The 17212-nt window shown below is 41.0% G+C and overlaps 1 protein-coding gene and 1 non-coding gene across 2 annotated transcripts; one reads left to right on the top strand and one right to left on the bottom strand.

The window, feature by feature from the left end:
• Nucleotides 1–12346: 12346 nt before the first annotated feature.
• LOC125165083 (small nucleolar RNA SNORA72) lies at nucleotides 12347–12478 on the bottom strand. Its single transcript, XR_007151969.1, has one exon. It is a non-coding gene; the product is annotated as a small nucleolar RNA SNORA72 (small nucleolar RNA).
• A 3219-nt stretch (nucleotides 12479–15697) lies between these two features.
• Nucleotides 15698–16376, top strand: DEFB136 (defensin beta 136). Its single transcript, XM_047857572.1, has 2 exons — nucleotides 15698–15752; nucleotides 16204–16376. The coding sequence occupies exons 1-2, from the start codon at nucleotides 15698–15700 to the stop codon at nucleotides 16374–16376; spliced, it is 228 nt and encodes a 75-aa protein (XP_047713528.1).
• The last annotated feature ends 836 nt before the right edge of the window (nucleotides 16377–17212 follow it).

Here is a 17212-nt window from a genome sequence, read left to right as displayed (position 1 = left end):
CAACAACTTAAGATGTAAAATCTCCTTGGCAACAGAATGTCAATTGAAACTTGGTTTGAAGAGTTTCTTTCATTTAAGCCCAAATGTTTTGGGCCCCATTGATATGTTCCTAATTCAAGTATGTGTGTAAGGTGGCAGGACTGATGGCAATTTCCATGTAACTACTCATCCTCCAGCTGCTGAAAGTATGCATTGCTCCTGAGAGAAGTCTCCGTGAAAGTAAAGCATGAGAAGAAACACTGATGGTGCTGATACCGTATTTCATCCAGGTAACAAAGTCATTAACAAAGTCATATCTGGGTTCCATGCTGTACGTTTATATATCTTGCCATTATAATTCAGAAGTAAGAATCTGTGGCAGAGGCTATGAATTAAATTGTTTGGATAAAAAAAAATAAAGTCAGATCTTTTCTGATGGATAGTAAGGCTAATTAAGCTGATTCATTTGATTAGTCAATATGGTGGATATTCTCCATGAAGCAAATGAGCTATAGCTGAAGTTTTAAGTTTTAATGAAATGTATAAATAACATGATAAGATAAAAGCAGTTATCAAAAAATTATATTGGTGAACATATATAGAAGTTAACAGTATTTTAATGTCCCAACTAGTTATGAGAATAAACGGTTAAATGGGATGACTGTAAGTCATCTAGGTAACTTAACACCTTTTTGGTAAACTCAGAAAGTAAGAAAGGAATGACTGTAAAGCTGGGGTAATAAATGCATTCATAAATCAGATGTTTGTAATTCTTTCATAGCAGCAAAACTGGAGAGAGACATAATTACTTGTCAACTGATAGGGCATTTTTAAATATTGTTGATCACTAATGATTTTTCAGCATATAACTCAGACAATTCAAGGAATTGAGAGACAGTGCTATCACATGACTCCCAGATCCATCTACTCATTTCACAAACAAGTTTTTTAATGAATTTCATCTAAAAAAACAGGCATGGAACTCACTATAAAATCTAGCAGTAAAGAATATTTACCTATGGGGCGCCTGGGTGGCGCAGTCGGTTAAGCGCCCGACTTCGGCCAGGTCACGATCTCGCGGTCCGTGAGTTCGAGCCCCACGTCAGGCTCTGGGCTGATGGCTCAGAGCCTGGAGCCTGTTTCCGATTCTGTGTCTCCCTCTCTCTCTGCCCCTCCCCCGTTCTTGCTCTGTCTCTCTCTGTACCAAAAATAAAATAAAAAAACGTTGAAAAAAAAATTTAAAAAAAAATATTTACCTAAAGATATGTGAACCAATTGAAAAAATTATTTTGTCCATCTCATTGGAAATAAATTTCTAATCAAGTTTTACTTTATAAATGTAATTACTTGTCAAAATTGATTTTTGTATTTATATTGTTTTGTTCAGTTGAATACTAACAATAATGATAATGACCACTTGGTCCAGAAGACATTTCTTTTTTTGTTTGTTTGTTTATTTATTTTTGAGAGAGAGAGAGCATTAGCAGGGGTGGGGCAGAGAGAGAGGGAGACACAGAATCCAAAGCAGGCTCAGGCTCCAAGCTGTCAGCACATAGACTGATGCGGGGCTCGAACTCACGAACCACGAGATCATGACCTGAAGCAAGTCACATGCTTAACTGATTGAGCCAGCCAGCCCCCCCCCCCAGAAGACATTTCTAATACTACAGTCAGGCATGAAAAAGATAGAAATTTCTATTTTGTTCCAGAAATAAAATGGGATAGTAAATCCTATCCTTACCTTAGCTCACCCTTCCTTTTCACAGGCTAATTTCAAAAAAAAAAAAAAAGTATCCATTTGCTCTTTATTTTATCACCCCCACCACCACTTACTGCCATCAGCTCTTTGCATTCAATACTCCAAAGGAAAAATCACAAATGTCCTCTTTTTACTAAGTTCAATAAACATTTTCTCCAACCTCATAGCGGTATTCAGCAATATTGATCATTCCCCTCTATCCATCTTATCTTGATTTTTAATTACTGAGCCCCACTCACCTGATTTTTCTCCTGACTCCTTTGCTTCTGTTTGCCCTTTAACTGTTAGAACTCCTCAAAGTTGTCCCCAAGGCCTTGATTTTAGTTGCACTCAAGAGGTTTTCCCAGGGTGATGCCAACCACCCTCATCTTTTGCCCAACAATTTTCAAAATTATACGTTATACCCCAGTGTCTGTCCTGATTGTCAGCCAAGCCCATCTGCCCACTGCCTGTTGCGCACAGTAAAGAGTATGGATAATAGGCTATGCTGACTTGCCTCAAAATAATGTGTGTGTCTTAAAGAAAACCACTTTACTTTTCTGTGCTTCCAGGTTTTTTGTATTCATTATGTAGAAAGGCTTATCAAAGGATTAAATAAGATGATGTTGGGGGCGCCTGGGTAGCTCAGTCGGTTGGGCGTCCGACTTCAGCCCTGGTCATGATCTCGCGGTTTATGGGTTCGAGACCCGCGTTGGGCTCTGTGCTGACAGCTCAGAGCCTGGAGCCTGCTTTGAATTCTGTGTCTCCCTCTCTCTCTCTCTGCCCCTTCCCTACTCATACTCTGTCTCTCTCTGTCTCTCAAAAACAAATAAACATTGAAAAAAAATTAAATAAGATGATGTTGTTGAGGCACAACTGCTGGGCCCGTTGTCAGTGCCCTTAGTGTTAGCTATTATGATAACCATGGTTTGGATGAGGTCCAAAACAGAACTAACTTCTCCCTCTTGAGAACTGTTGCTCCCCCTGCCCCCATATCAGTGAATGCACCATCATCCACTCAATTACCCATGCTGGACACTTGAATGCTGTTCCTGACCTTGCTCTTTTCCTCACCCTCCCCCAAATTTAGTCAAATCCCAAGCCTTTCCCATGATATTCCTTAAATGTCTCTGGACGTTGTCCATTTTGGATTTTTTTATTTCCACTGTACCTTACTCTAACCCAAGCCACCACCTCTGTTTCCTACATTACTAGAGAAGACTCAAACCAGTTTTCCTGACTCTACTCTTGACCTCCCCAGTGCATTCTCCAGCCACACTATGTCCAAAGCTTTCAGTTGTGTCCTACTGCCTATAGGACACAGCCAAATTCCTTCCTCAGAATGATGAGCAAGAGCCTTACCTGACTTTTCCTCACCTGCTGTCACCCAAATACTCCATACTTCCTCCCTCCTCTGAGCTTACATACAAAATGCCTCTGTGTGAAAGTGGCTTTCTCCCTTCCTTTACAATCACCACTTTCTTGTCCAAAATTTACCTCAAGATTCAAATTTGAGTGTCAGGTTGGTGATAACCAACTAAAACTCTCTTTCCCCTTCCAAGCTCCATCTCCCACACAGTTAGACAGTGGTCTCCTGTTTTCCTGAAGCAGTCATGGAAACCTCAAACAATATACTTACCATATGGTATTTCAGTTTATTCTGTCTCTATCAGCAAGAGGCATGCCAGTCTGTGGCCTGGACACAAGCCTACAGATCTGGGTCCCAGCTGCAGTTGGATTGAAATTTGGGTCCCAGATTTGTGGACCATGAAGTAGCCCTGTGACTCAATTCAAGACGTCTCAGCCATAGTCCAGGACAAATTTTTCCCACCCAGTAGCCCACTCAGTGACCTATTAGGAGCCCTCCCGGGAATCGTGAGGGAACCACACCTATCTGCACATCTGACAACAGTTCCATCATCTGTGGACCTTGAAGCTGACCCTTGTACCAGTACCAGCCAACAAACCAAAGTCCTGCAGGAAGATCTGTTCATCCAGTGACCAGACAGAATCCATGCCCATCCAAATGCCAGGTAACAGGCCTGCTAACTATGGATCCCACAATACATCCAATAGCAGCCGTGTGAACTGTCTCCAACTCTGCTTAACTTTGACCCTGAAGATAATTCCATCATCCTGAGGATCCCAAATAAGAAAAGCTTTATCTACTGAAGACAGTCTATAAAGACTTGAAGAAATATTTGTTCCTTAAAATGCACAAGTACATTGGGGCGCCTGGGTGGCTTGGTAGGCTAAGCGTCCGAATTCGGCTCAGGTCATGATCTCACGGTCCGTGAGTTTGAGCCCCGTGTCAGGCTCTGTGCTGACAGCTAAGAGCCTGGAGCCTGTTTCAGATTCTGTGTCTCCCTCTCTCTCTGCCCCTCCCCTGTTCATGCTCTGTCTCTCTCTGTCTCAAAAATAAATAAACATTAAAAAAAATTTTTTTAATAAAAAAATTAAAAAAATAAAATGCACAAGCACAAACGCAAGGCTACATGGATGGTAAAGAATCAGGCAAATATGACACCACCAAAGAACAGTGATAAAACTATAGTAACCAACCCTAGAGAAATGGAGACTTACAAATTACCTGACAAAAAATTCAAAGTAATTATCTTGATGAAGCTCGGTAAGATGCAAAAGAAAACCAGATAAACAACTAAATGAAAACAGGAAAACAATGCATGAACAAAATGAGTAGTTTAATAAAAAAATAGAAATCATAAAGGAACAACCACTGAGTGGTTTTAAGTTGCTCTCCCACAAAGGAGAACAAAATGGAAATAAGGTTGACAGAAAATAAAAACTTTCTAAAAAGAAAAGAAATAGAAACCATAAAAAGAACCAAACAGAACTCCTGGAGCTGAAGAATACAATGCCAGAAATGAAAAATTCAATAGAAAGATTCAACAGGAGACTCAATCATGGAAAAGAAAGAATCCATGAATTTGAACATAGGTCATTTGAAATCAGCCAGTTAGAGGAATAAAAAGAAAAAAATGAAAAACAATGAATAAACATATGGTACATATGAAACATCACTAAGGGAACAATAGGAATTATGAGAATGTCAGAAGAAGAAGAGAAAGAGAAAGGAAGAAAGTTTATTTAAAGAAATAAAGGTTGGGGCACCTGGGTGACTCAGCTGGTTAAGCATCCAACTTCGGGCTCTGTGCTGACAGCTCGGAGCCTGGAGCCTGCTTCGTATTCTGTGTCTCCCTCTCCCCCACTCATGCTCACTCTCTCTCTCTCAAAAATAAATAAATGTTAAAAAAAAATTTTTTAAGAAATAAAGGCTAAAAATTTCCCAAATCTTGAGAAGGATATGAAAATCCATCTAGCTGAGGCTTAAAAGTCCCCAACCAAAATCAACCTAAAGAAAATTACCCCAACATATGTAATCAAATTGTCAAAAGTCAAAGACAATTTTTTAAGCACCAAGAGAAAAAAGATTTGTGCCATACAAGGAAATTCCCGTAAGGCTATCACCAGATTCTCAACTTTGCAGGCCAAGAGGAAGTAGAATTACATATTCAAAGGTCAGAAAGAAGGGGCACTTGTACCCCAATGTTTATAGCAGCACTCTCAACAATAGCCAAATTATGGAAAGAGCTTAAATGTCCATCAACTGATGAATGGATAAAGAAATTGTGGTTTATATACACAATGGAGTACTACAAGGCAATGAGAAAGAATGAAATATGGCCCTTTGTAGCAATGTGGATGGAACTGGAGAGTGTGATGCTAAGTGAAATAAGCCATACAGAGAAAGACAGGTACCATATGTTTTCACTCTTATGTGGATCCTGAGAAACTTAACAGAAACCCATGGGGGAGGGGAAGGAAAAAAAAAAAGAAGTTAGAGTGGGAGAGAGCCAAAGCATAAGAGACTGTTAAAAACTGAGAACAAACTGAGGGTTGATGGGGGGTGGGAGGGAGGGGAGGGTGGGTGATGGGTATTGAGGAGGGCACCTTTTGGGATGAGCACTGGGTGTTGTATGGAAACCAATTTGACAATAAATTTCATATATTGAAAAAAAAAAAGGTCAGAAAGAAAAAACAACAGCCAACCAATATTACAACCAGCAAAGCTTTCCCTCAGAAATGAAGGAGGGATAAAAACATTACCAAAGTCTGAAGAAGTTCGTCACCACTAGATCTGCCTTTCAAAACATGCTAAAGGGTTGTTTTTACATAAACGAAAGATTACTAAGTAATAGCATGAATAAACAACCCAACTTTACACCTCAAGGAATTAGAAACTAAGCCCAAACTCAGCAAAATGAAGTAAACTATAAATATTAGAATAAAAATAAATAGAAAAACAATAGAAAAGATAACAAACCTAAGAGTTGGTTTTTTGAAAAGATATACAAAATTGACAACCATTACCTAGAATAACCAAGAAAAGAAGGCAAAGAACTCTGGCATAGAATATTCCAAGCCCATGATAACTGTTTTTCATCACAACTTAATATATTGTGATACTTGTTTCGTATTGATCTTATGAGCCTGTTTTATGTGAATCTGATCCTGGGGGATGGATGTGCTTTTGGAAACTGGAAAACCAAGAGACAGACCTTGAATAATGGTGAATTCACAGGCATAATGACAGTCCTCGAGTCAGACCACTCTTCTTCAGATAATAACACTACCTCTCCCCTCAACCTCTACACAGCTTAGCTGGTACAATATCACTTTCTTATTAATAACTCTAGAGTGAACACTACCTGTTGAGTGATGCTTCAGTGTAAGGGATAGGCCAACAGAGGTTTTGTCTAAACATATGACTCTTAAAAATTAAAGCCTTCTAACTTCCTTAACTCTAATCTTTCCCCCTAAATCTGTCCTTCACAAGGGTGCTCAATGGATCTATCCAAAAGACATATCAGACTTTATCATTTCCTTGAACTCCCTTCAATAATACCTCTATAACATATTAAGTCTACATTTGTTAAAATTTCACTTACAGTCTTTTGTAACTTGGCTCTACCTCCCTCTCCATCTTCATCTTTAACCACACCCACATTCTAGCAATACGTAAATAGGTGTTTATATCTGCACACACCATACTCTTCTATACCTTTGTACCTGATTCTATGAATCTACTGAGTTTCCCTGGAACCCCTTTTCCTGTACTTCCTGGTTAATTCCTACTTATCCTTAAAGATTCTACTCCAGGATATCATCTTCTCCAGGAGATGTTTCCCCCAATTCTCAATTTTGTGCCCCAAGTTTCCATAGCATGTTGCACATGAAAATACTATAGCTTTTACCTCATTATATTAAAATTATAACCTTATGACCCATGTGACTGTGAGGGCAAGAAGCTTCCAAACACTGTAAATCCTTGGAATGCCACACAGGGCCTGGCATGAAATGGAGTGCCACAAGTGTTGACCACATTGAACTGAACTGAACTGAACTTCCCCCTTTTTCTACTCTCTGGATACCTCTATTTTCTTTCTTTTTAAAAAATTGTTATTTATTTAAGAGAGGAAGAGAACAAGAACATGAATGTATGGGAGGGGGAGAGAGAGAATCCCAAGCAGGTTCTGCACTGTCAGCATAGAGCTCAACATGGGACTCAATCTCACAGTGAAATCATGACCTGAGCTGAAATCATGAGTTTGACGCTTAATGGACTGAGCCACCTAGGCACCCCTGGAGACCTCAATTTTCATACTGGAATAGATGGATATGCTGGATTTCTCCTTTACACTCAATAGTGATGCCAGCCCTTGCATGTTTCCCCAAATTAGATTTGTACCTTGATTTTTACAGATATGAGTTGAGAAAATAAAGGGTGGGCTGAGGATTTGCTCATAGTTATAAGTAAGGCTGAATATTTGTCACATGCCAGATTCTTGACGAGTGTTACAGAATTGCTTTTCTCTACAGTGCCTTCCAGAAGTGGAGATAAGGACAGCCCAATTTGTTACAATTATGCTAAGAAATTTGAGGAGGAGGAAGAGACTTAATTGTTCAAGGGAATAATCATGTTCTGTAGACAATCTGACAGAAGCTAAGGAAGAATGCAAACTAGCCTTGGGGACTTCTGGGCACTAGTCCCAGTAGCATTAAGGCATCTGATCTTGAAAGCAAGCACTGAGGCCTTTCTTCTCTGTGTGTGGCCAGGGACAAGTTCCAAGCCAACATTTCCTCACAGAATGTCCTAAGACTCCAAGCATAATCAAATTTTGCTAAAGGTAATAAACTGATGCACCTGATTACACAGCCCCTTCCAGGCAGATGTCTCTTGATCACTTGGAACAAACAGATCTCACTTCCCTGTCTGAACTTCTGCAGGTGCAGAGAGTGATTTCTTTATTATTCTCCTGTTGAAGCAGCTGTTATGGGTAACAAGCTGGCTTCTTCCTGCTTGGGTTTTGATTTGGGTTTTGGTCTGAAGTCATCTCTTGGGGCCTGTAGAATCTCAGAGAGACTGAAACTATAATCTTACCCTCACTCTAAACCCTGACCCAGTATACAATTAGAGAAACATGATGAAAAGGTAATGGGTCTTGGGACCATGGTCTAGAAGAGCCAATATTTAAGTCAAGATTTGCCAGTAATCAAAGGAGTTGTTGTCCTTGGGCCTTTCATTCCTCTGGTCTGAAGTCCCCCGTTGTTAGGGAAAAGGCAGCAATATACTCTCACCCTCTAACTTCAGTTGGTTCTCCCATAAGCTCTATAAGGAAGATCCAATTTAATAAAAGCCAACAAGTGACCATTAATGGCATAGTGAGTTGTTTTCAACATGAAATCCTAAAAATGAAATGCCACAGTTGGTTAAAATTCTGTCTGAAAACTAAACTGCTAATTCTAAATGGTTCATGCTACGTTGTGGGATGCTTGGGGATCTGGAACAGGGGCATAAAGTGCCTAATGGGAGGATCAAAACGGTAGCTAGTTGTCAAGTGATATGAAAGTATTTCAACATTTCATTTGACCTGAAAAACACAACAACTGAACAGAAAATTTCAAGAGAGAAGTTCAACAGGAGACCAGAACAATAAGCAAAGAGAATCAACAAATGTGAGGACAGGTCATTTGAAATTATTCAGTCAGAGAAACAAAAATAAAAATGAATGAAAAATATAGAAAGAAGATTAAAGGAATTAAGGACACCATAAAGTCAAACAATATGCGCATTATTGGGGTCCCAAAAAACAGAGAAAGAAGGAAGCAGATTGTTTATTTGAAGAAATAATGGCTAAAAACTTCCCAAACCTGAGGAAAAGAAATGAATACCCAAATTAATGAAGCCTAATGGAACCCAACAAGGAAAAATTCAAAGTCCAACCAAAGCATATTATAATCATGTTGTCAAAAGTCTACAATCAAGAATTTTGAAAACAGCAAGAGAAGAGACTGGTCACATACAAAGGAACCCCCATAAGACCAGATTTCTCCACAGAAACTTTGCAAGCCGGAAGAGATAATATATTCAAATTGTTAAGAAGAGGTAGAAAAAGATGATGGCAAAGCAAGAGGATCCTGAGTCCATCTTCTGCCACAGACATACCAAGGCAACAACTACATGTAATGCAATTTACTCTGAAAACAACCTGAAGACTGGTACAAAGACATATTGATAAGACCACATCAGGAAGGATAGGAAGGGCAGAGATGTAGTTGGGAAGCCAGTCCTCCACAGGACTCACTGATTATAGTGACCTATAATCAGAAGGGATATCACAGGCATGGGATACTGGGGGGAATCAAGGCCCACACCAGGCAGGCCTGACCCTGGGGACCTTCATCAAAAAGACAAGCCCCCATAACATCTGCTTTTGAAAATCAGTGGGGTTTAACTCCAGGAGAGCCTGAGGACTTTAGGAAACCATCTCCATTCTTAGAGAGCCAGCAAGCTATATCACTCAGCCTGATACCTAGCACCAAAGCAATATTTTTAAAAGGACCTGGGTATATGTGATGGAGATTTATTGACTAATTTCAGGACATGTGCCAAAAGGGCAGGGATCTGCAGGAGCTTTCTCTGGGAACAGAAGTACCGGTGGATCCATTTTTCTGGCCATCCTTTAGTCTAGCTGCCAGAGCCAGTTCTGACACTTTTCATCTACCTTGCTAGCATCACTTGCCCCACCCAACCCATTCATCCCAGTGGATACCCCTCCAAAGAAGCCCCCAGTGCTCCACCTCTGGTATCCCTCCAGCGAGACTTCTGCTACAGGGAGAGGGAAGCTAGCCCCACCCACCAGCACATTTGCAGCAGTTGAACTGGGGGCAAGCCCTGTCTACCAATGCACCTGCAGCAGTCATGGCCCAGCCATAACAGAAGGGCACATGCATTCCACACAGGAGACGCACCTGAATCACCTGTCTGGTGACCAGGGGGATTGTGCTACAAGAATGCACCACAAGACCTCTTCTACATAAGGCCAGTAGTTTCAAGACTGGGAGACGTGGCTGACATGCCTAATACATAGTAATAAACACAGAGAGTCAGTCAAAGTGAGGAGACAGATGAATATGTTCCAAACAAAAGAATTAGACAAAACCACAGAAAAAGAGCTAAACAAAATGGAGGTGAGCAATCTACCTAATAAGGAATTCAAAGTAATGCTCATAAAGGCACTCATGGCACTTGAAAGAAGAGTAGATGAACTAAGTGAACACTTCAACAAAGAGATAGAAAACATAAAAAGAACCAGTTGTAGCTGAAGAACACAGTATACAAGTAAAAACTCCACTAGAGGGAATCAACAGAAAATTAGAGGATATAGAAGAGCAGATCAGCTGGAAGACAGAGTAATGAAAAGCAAGCAAGCTGAACAGCAAAAAGAAAAAGAAATTTTTTTTAATTTTAAAAAAGAATTTTTAAAATGAGCATATGTCAAGCGACCTCTGTGACAAAGGGTACAAACATTTGTATCACAGAGGTCCCAAAAGGAGAAGAAAGAAAGGGGCAGACAGTGTATTTGAAGAAATAATAGCTGAAAACTTCCCCAACCTGAGGAAGGAAACAGGCATCCGGGTCCAAGAAACAGAGTAAGCTCCAAACAAGATGAACTGAAGGAGTTTCACTCCCAAAGTTAGTGGAAGGAAGGAAATAATAAAGATCAGAGCAGAAATAAATGAAATAGAAACAAAACAAACAAAAAGAAAAAACACACAATAACAACAATAGAAAAGATGGATGAAACTAAGAGCTGGTTCTTTGAAAAGATAAACAAAATTGATAAAGCTTTAGCCATACTCATCCAGGGAAAAGAGAGAGAGGACTGAATAAATAAAATTAGAAACAAAGGAAGAGAGGGGTGCCTGGGTGGCTCAGCCAGTTAAGTGCTGGACTCTTGATTTTGGCTCAGGTCATGATCTCACAGTTCATGGGGTCGGGCCCTAGTCAGGTTCTACATTGACAGCACAGAGCCTGTCTGGGATTCTCTCTGCCCCTCCCCTGCTCACTCACACTCTCTTTCTCTCAATAAATAAATAAACAAACTAACAAACATAAAAAAAAAAAAAAAGAAACGAAGGAAGAGAAATTTCAACTCCATGAATGAGCACAGATGGTGGGGCATGCCCTTGGCTTTAGCATGGTTGTATCCTCACATGCCCAGCTTCACTAACAAGGTGGGGGAAGAGCACAAAAATACGTTACACTCCATTCCATTCCAAGAAAAATCCCAATTAATCCCTACTCCTCCAGTAGACTCTTTAATATGACCAACAGAATCACCATCAGATAAAATCCAATCATCTCTCAAACTGCTGCCTTTGCACTGGTTCCTGGGACAAGTGAGTCCATTCACGAGCCCCTCAAAAGAAGTATCTCAGATCCCATAGCCCCTCAGGATCCCTGGATGTAAGCTGCATTGGTTTTCAAAGACAGGCATTTTGAGGGCATGGTCTCTTGTGCGCAGGTCTCAAGGGTAGGGGAGCCCAATGTGTGACACAAACCCCTCTCTCCTCAGGGAGAGGCTTTAGAAGTGAGATCCCTCCAATTACGTGTCACAGAGCCAGGGGTAGGGTTTTGCCAGAGACAGTGTCTCTGCCTCTCCTACCCAATCTAGATGCAGTCGTTTTATCTCTTGTGGAGAAAGCTGTTCAGTTAGTTTTCAGTTCTTTTTCAGCAGGAATTATTCCATATGTAGTTATAGATTTGGTGTGTCCGTAGGAGGAGATGAATTCAGGATCTTTCTACACCACCATCTTGGACAATCCCATAATTTGTAAAGTTTTGTTTGTTTGTTTGTTTAGAAAATTGGGGCGCCTGGGTGGCGCAGTCGGTTAAGCGTCCGACTTCAGCCTGGTCACGATCTCGCAGTCCGTGAGTTCGAGCCCCGCGTCAGGCTCTGGGCTGATGGCTCAGAGCCTGGAGCCTGTTTCCGATTCTGTGTCTCCCTCTCTCTCTGCCCCTCCCCCATTCATGCTCTGTCTCTCTCTGTCCCAAAAATAAATAAACGTTGAAAAAAAAAATTTAAGAAAATAAAACTCAATAGTTTTATAATTCACTCAGTGGCAACTGATAATCATCAAATTAGCAATGGTTATCTTCCAATGGTTATCTTACACTAGCTGTGCTGTCATTTCTCTAGGATGAGCAGATACTCTGAGTCACAAACATTTCCCATATAAGGTGCATCATATAAATCAGACTTGGTTTGTCACCAGCATTTATAAAACCAGGCCTAGGGAAAGAACTAGGTCTGGGGACACATACCTGGTCTTAATATACTGAATGTTTAGCCTGCCCTGATCATTACAAAATCAGAACAGTAAGAATATTCGCAGTACAAATTATTCTTCATGGACAAGCCAGTAGAAAAAAAAAGGGCAAATGACTTAACTAGATACTTATCAAAAGAGGAATAAAATAAAATCAAAGCTAAAAAAAAAAAAAGAGGAACCCTAAATGACCAATAAACATACAAAAAGATACCTCACCTTATTTGTGATCAGGGAAATTATATTAATCTGCCCTGAGGGACCACTAGATCACCATCCAGTTGTCTAAAGTATAAAAGTCTGACAATACCAAGTAGTGCTAAGAATGTGGAGTGACCAAAACCCTTATACACCTGCTGATGGATATAAAAATTAGTAAAAGGCACTTTAGTAAACAATTTGACATTTAGAACAAATTGACGTTATGCATGTCCTGTAACTTAGCAATTTTACTCCAAGGTATCTATCCTCCAAGAAGCAAGCCTGTGTGCACAGAATATAAGTACAAGAATGTCCCACAGCAGGACTCTTTGGTAATCCGTGGAAGCAACTCAAATACTTGTCATCCATCCTAAATATATTAAATAGTCAATAGACAGAAGCAAAAACTAATGCTACACTCAGAAATATACAAATATCTTTAAAATATAATAAAGAAAAGAGGAAAACAGTCACAAGTAATACTTTTGTGCCGCCTTTTACAGATAGGTCAAAAAGAGGCAAATTAAACCCTGGTTAGTGATCCATACTAAAGAGAAAACCATAAAGCAAAGCAAGAAAGTGAGATTATCTGGGTCAGAGCAGCGGTTGCCTTGTTGGGGAGGTAGTGAGCTATAGTCACTTAAGAGTTCACTGGGACCTTTTGTGGTACTGGAAAAGGTCTGTTTTCTTGATCTAAGAGGTGACCCCATGGTGTTTGCTTTATGTTCAGTCACTAAACTATGTGTATGATTTTATTTTTCTTTGTGTGTATTAAATTTCATCATATATCAATGACTTATTGAGCCATGGGGGAAAATAAGCTTGCACATAGAGAAAAATGAGCATGAAGTCATTGCACCCAGGAACTATCTGACTCGTGAACGAGGCAGTCAGGAAAGGGGCTTCCTCCTTCAACAAGTTAATTCATTAAAGTAGCTGAGGGGGTGTAGTCATTGTTGGCAACAGTGGGTTTTTTTCTTGAAGGTAGACATGATCAGGAGAGCACAAAAATTCTAGGAAACTAAAATAAAGAAGAAATTTCCAACAGAGCAACATTAAAGGGGATAGTATGAAGCTGTTCATGCTTCCCTGGCACCTTTTCCCAACAAGACCTCAGACAGGAGGTGGGAACACTCAGCACAGGTAAGAAAAGCTCCTGTCCAAAGGTTGGGATGGTGACTTAATCAAGACATGCACGAATGGAAAGGAAAGGGTCCATCTCCCACACCTGCTAATCTCCAAATGCGTCTTAGATTTGCTTTTCCAGGATCAGGTATAGGAGGAGGCTCAGAAGTATTTAGAAAATGTTAGGCTCATACTTTCCATATTTCCAAATGCATGATTAATAAATTTAAAATATATGGAGGACAGAGTTCTGAACTGAGAATCAAGAGAGCTGAAAATTTTATGCCAGCACAGCTCACAGATTGAGTCTTCCCTTTGTACAAGCCCATTCACCCATTCAAGCCTTGTTTCCTCCATCTCTAAAAGAATGGGAAGGTGGCAACTGAGTCTATGCTTTGTCTATGGCAGCAGATGGTCAGGATATGGCCTCCATTGTATGGGCAGGAAGTATATGCCCCATGCAGGGACCTGGGAGTCTTCTATGGAGTCATTCAAGGGAATCCTCAGCCCTGATCTAGTATTGAGCTACTTACTTCCAGGCCATTATCACACCTCCTCTCCCCAACTCCCATGCCAACCCACAGTGGTGCTCCCAACAATGCACATTGTTGGAACCCAGAATAAAACTCTCCTGGCTGTTTTTTGCATTCGCTAAGAGATCTCTTGGAGAGAGTGTACAAAAAAGAAAGAAAGACAGCTCTAATGGTGGAATTTAATGAAGCAGGAAGAGAAGGAAGAGAAAGAAGAGGTGCTGGTGGTGATGGAGAAGGAAGAGGAGGAAGAAGAGGAAGGGGAGAGGGAGGAGGAGGAGGAGTGAAGAGCCTAATCTATACCAGGATGAGTCCAATGCACTTTGTAATTTGTCATCCTCAGAAAACCCTTTTACAGTGCACTTTTTGAGAAGAGGAAGCTGAAGCTCAGAGATGCTAAATAATTTACCCAAGGGTATGTGACTGCAAAATGGAGCATAACCAATAAAATTATGCTCTACTACCATTTTACAGACTCAGAATCCTACGGTTATGGGACACTTGGGTACAAGCCTGCCTCAAGGCAAGAATATAACCAAAGTAAGTGTCTCCTCAACTTTTGGTCATCCTCCACCTCTCCAGGGAAGACAGACCTAATGATCCTTCTCTGGAGCTATGCCCCTATAGCTCCAGGGAAGTGGTGTCCTGCTCTACTCTGAAGGCATCCAACCTTGCACACAGCAGTGATCTGGCTCTTCCTGTAAGAAACCAGAAGAGAGTTCCAACCTACCCACTCCAAAAAGACAACCTTTCCCAGAACCCTTAAAATTTCCAAATACTAGGCAACATTTCAATAGCAGCCATTTGGAAAACAAAGCCCTTGGTGAACTTTCCTGGGTGACACATTCCCTATACCATCTGCCTCAGCCAGGTGAATAAATCTGCTGCCCAAAGAGAAGCATACCCCTTCTCTGTTACGTCTGAGTACCTACCTAACTCTTGGTCAGATCAACAGTTGACACTCTTTATTTCTGGAAACACAGCAAGATCTTGCTCACATCCTTTGTGATCTTAAGTTAAGCTCATGTTCATAACATTGCTTCCCTTGTCTCCTGTGTTCTCAATGGGACTCCCAAGGAAAGGAGAAACAAAGTAGAAAGAGAGTAGACATTTTCCCTGCCATTTTTCTATCACTATACATATGAAGTTATAGGATAAATATTTGGGCCTGGGCAGGAGGATGCCTGGTCTCAGATCCTGTCTGGCTTTGACTGAGTTCCTTCTTTTCCCATGATTGGTAAAAGAGGAAGTAGCAAAGACAGGACCAGGAACTTTTCTTCCTCTAAGCCTGAAGAAGCCTGTCTCCCCTGAATGCCCTTCCAAGTAGAATGAGGCCAGTGCCCAGCCCCACCCAACTTTGCCCAGCTCTATAAAGGAAGTTTCCAAGCAGCCACCCCCAGAATGTGCCAGCTCTGTGCCCTCATCAGCAATGAGGCACTCTCTCATTGGGTTACTCTTCCTCCTGGTAATCTCACTGCCTTCAGGTAAGATGATGGGTATAGGTCTGATCATGAAAGTGGGGGTCTTCCAAGAACACAGGTACTTAAAATCCCCTTTGGGCATAAGACCAGCAGGGGGACGCCAATATCAGATGGATCAGCAAGCCAAGGATGGGAATTAAGTTAGTGGTCTTCAGTGTCTGCCCCACTCTTCGGTTGCCACATCCTGAAAGCCTACCCAAGCTCGAGAGAGTGAGGCCAACTTCTTACCACACATGTCACCGTTCAGCTATCCAAATTCCTATTTCCTTCCAACTTCCTCTGATGAGCCTTAGACGTGGTGGCCCTCACTGAGAGATGACAGGAGGTGAGAGGACAGAATGTAAATGGTAAATTGCAAAGTAATAGGCCCCCCACCAGGAAGAGAGGGGCAGGTCTAGGATTTCTCCCAGCCTCAGAAGCCTGATTTTTCTTTTCCATTCTTTTTTTCCTTCAGGGAATGGATTGTTTGGACATGATGGAATACAAATCCGTACTTGCACTGCGCTCAAAGGCAAGTGCTTCTTCGGTTGCAGAGTGGGATGGACGTGGGTTTCATTCTGTCACAACATATTGTCTTGTTGTGTAAAAATGTTGAAAAATAATCCTCCCCAGGTTGATGAGTATTGACCCTCACCTCATGGATCCAATTAAAAGGCTACATGAATAGCTAAAAGGATAAAATCTGCACTCTGTGTGTAAGGATCATTAATGAGCCATGGGTAGCAAATGGGAGGCAGATTCTCACGAACTGACTGGCAAAATTCCAGAAGTATTTTGTAAAGGGGCACTGGGGCAAAATGCATCTCCTATTTTTTTTTTCCACCCTCCCATCTCCAATCACTAATTCCTATTTCCAATTTAAATTCAGTTGATTAACACATGGCTACTGGCCCAAGGATATGATGTATGCTGGGCTCAATAACAATAGCTTACTATGTGCCAGTCACACTTTTAAGTGGTTTACATCTACTAAATCACTTAATTCTCACAACAAAATCAACTTTTTTCTCCAGTTTTGTAGATGAATGAATTTTTCAAGGTCACACAACCAGTAAGAGTGAGTTAGTACTGGGTTTGAACCCAGACAGTCTTGAGCCAGTGTCTTTACTGTTAATCTATACCACCTCTCAATTGCTAAGCGTAGGAATCTAACTGGAAGTATTAATTGTAGTTTGTAGTGATTGTAGGTTGTAATCCAATGAGGAGTCAAGAATCCAAGTAGATCCATGGAACAGCAAGCCCCTCAAAATTCTTCCTGTGGCTTAAAGCTGTAACGTTCCTGGCTGCTACATTACGTTTGTGGCTCTACTCAGTAGCTCTGATGCATCAAGATCAATGTTGCCCTAAGATTCCACTCACCAACCATCGCTTCACCAACTGCTGGGGTGGAAGCAATGAGCCATACAGACCCACACAAAACTCCCAGCTGTCAGTGGGACAGCCTTGCTCCAGCAGCATCTCTT

Source organism: Prionailurus viverrinus, chromosome B1, assembly GCF_022837055.1.
Source record: "Prionailurus viverrinus isolate Anna chromosome B1, UM_Priviv_1.0, whole genome shotgun sequence".
Taxonomy (NCBI): Eukaryota; Metazoa; Chordata; class Mammalia; order Carnivora; family Felidae; genus Prionailurus; species Prionailurus viverrinus.
This window is presented reverse-complemented; position numbering and strand designations above follow the sequence as displayed.

Coding starts and splice junctions, on each gene's coding strand:
- DEFB136 (XM_047857572.1), top strand. CDS start 15,698: ATGAGGCACTCTCTCATTGGGTTACTCTTCCTCCTGGTAATCTCACTG. Junction 15,753..16,203: donor GGTAATCTCACTGCCTTCAG/GTAAGATGATGG, acceptor TTTTTCCTTCAG/GGAATGGATTGTTTGGACAT.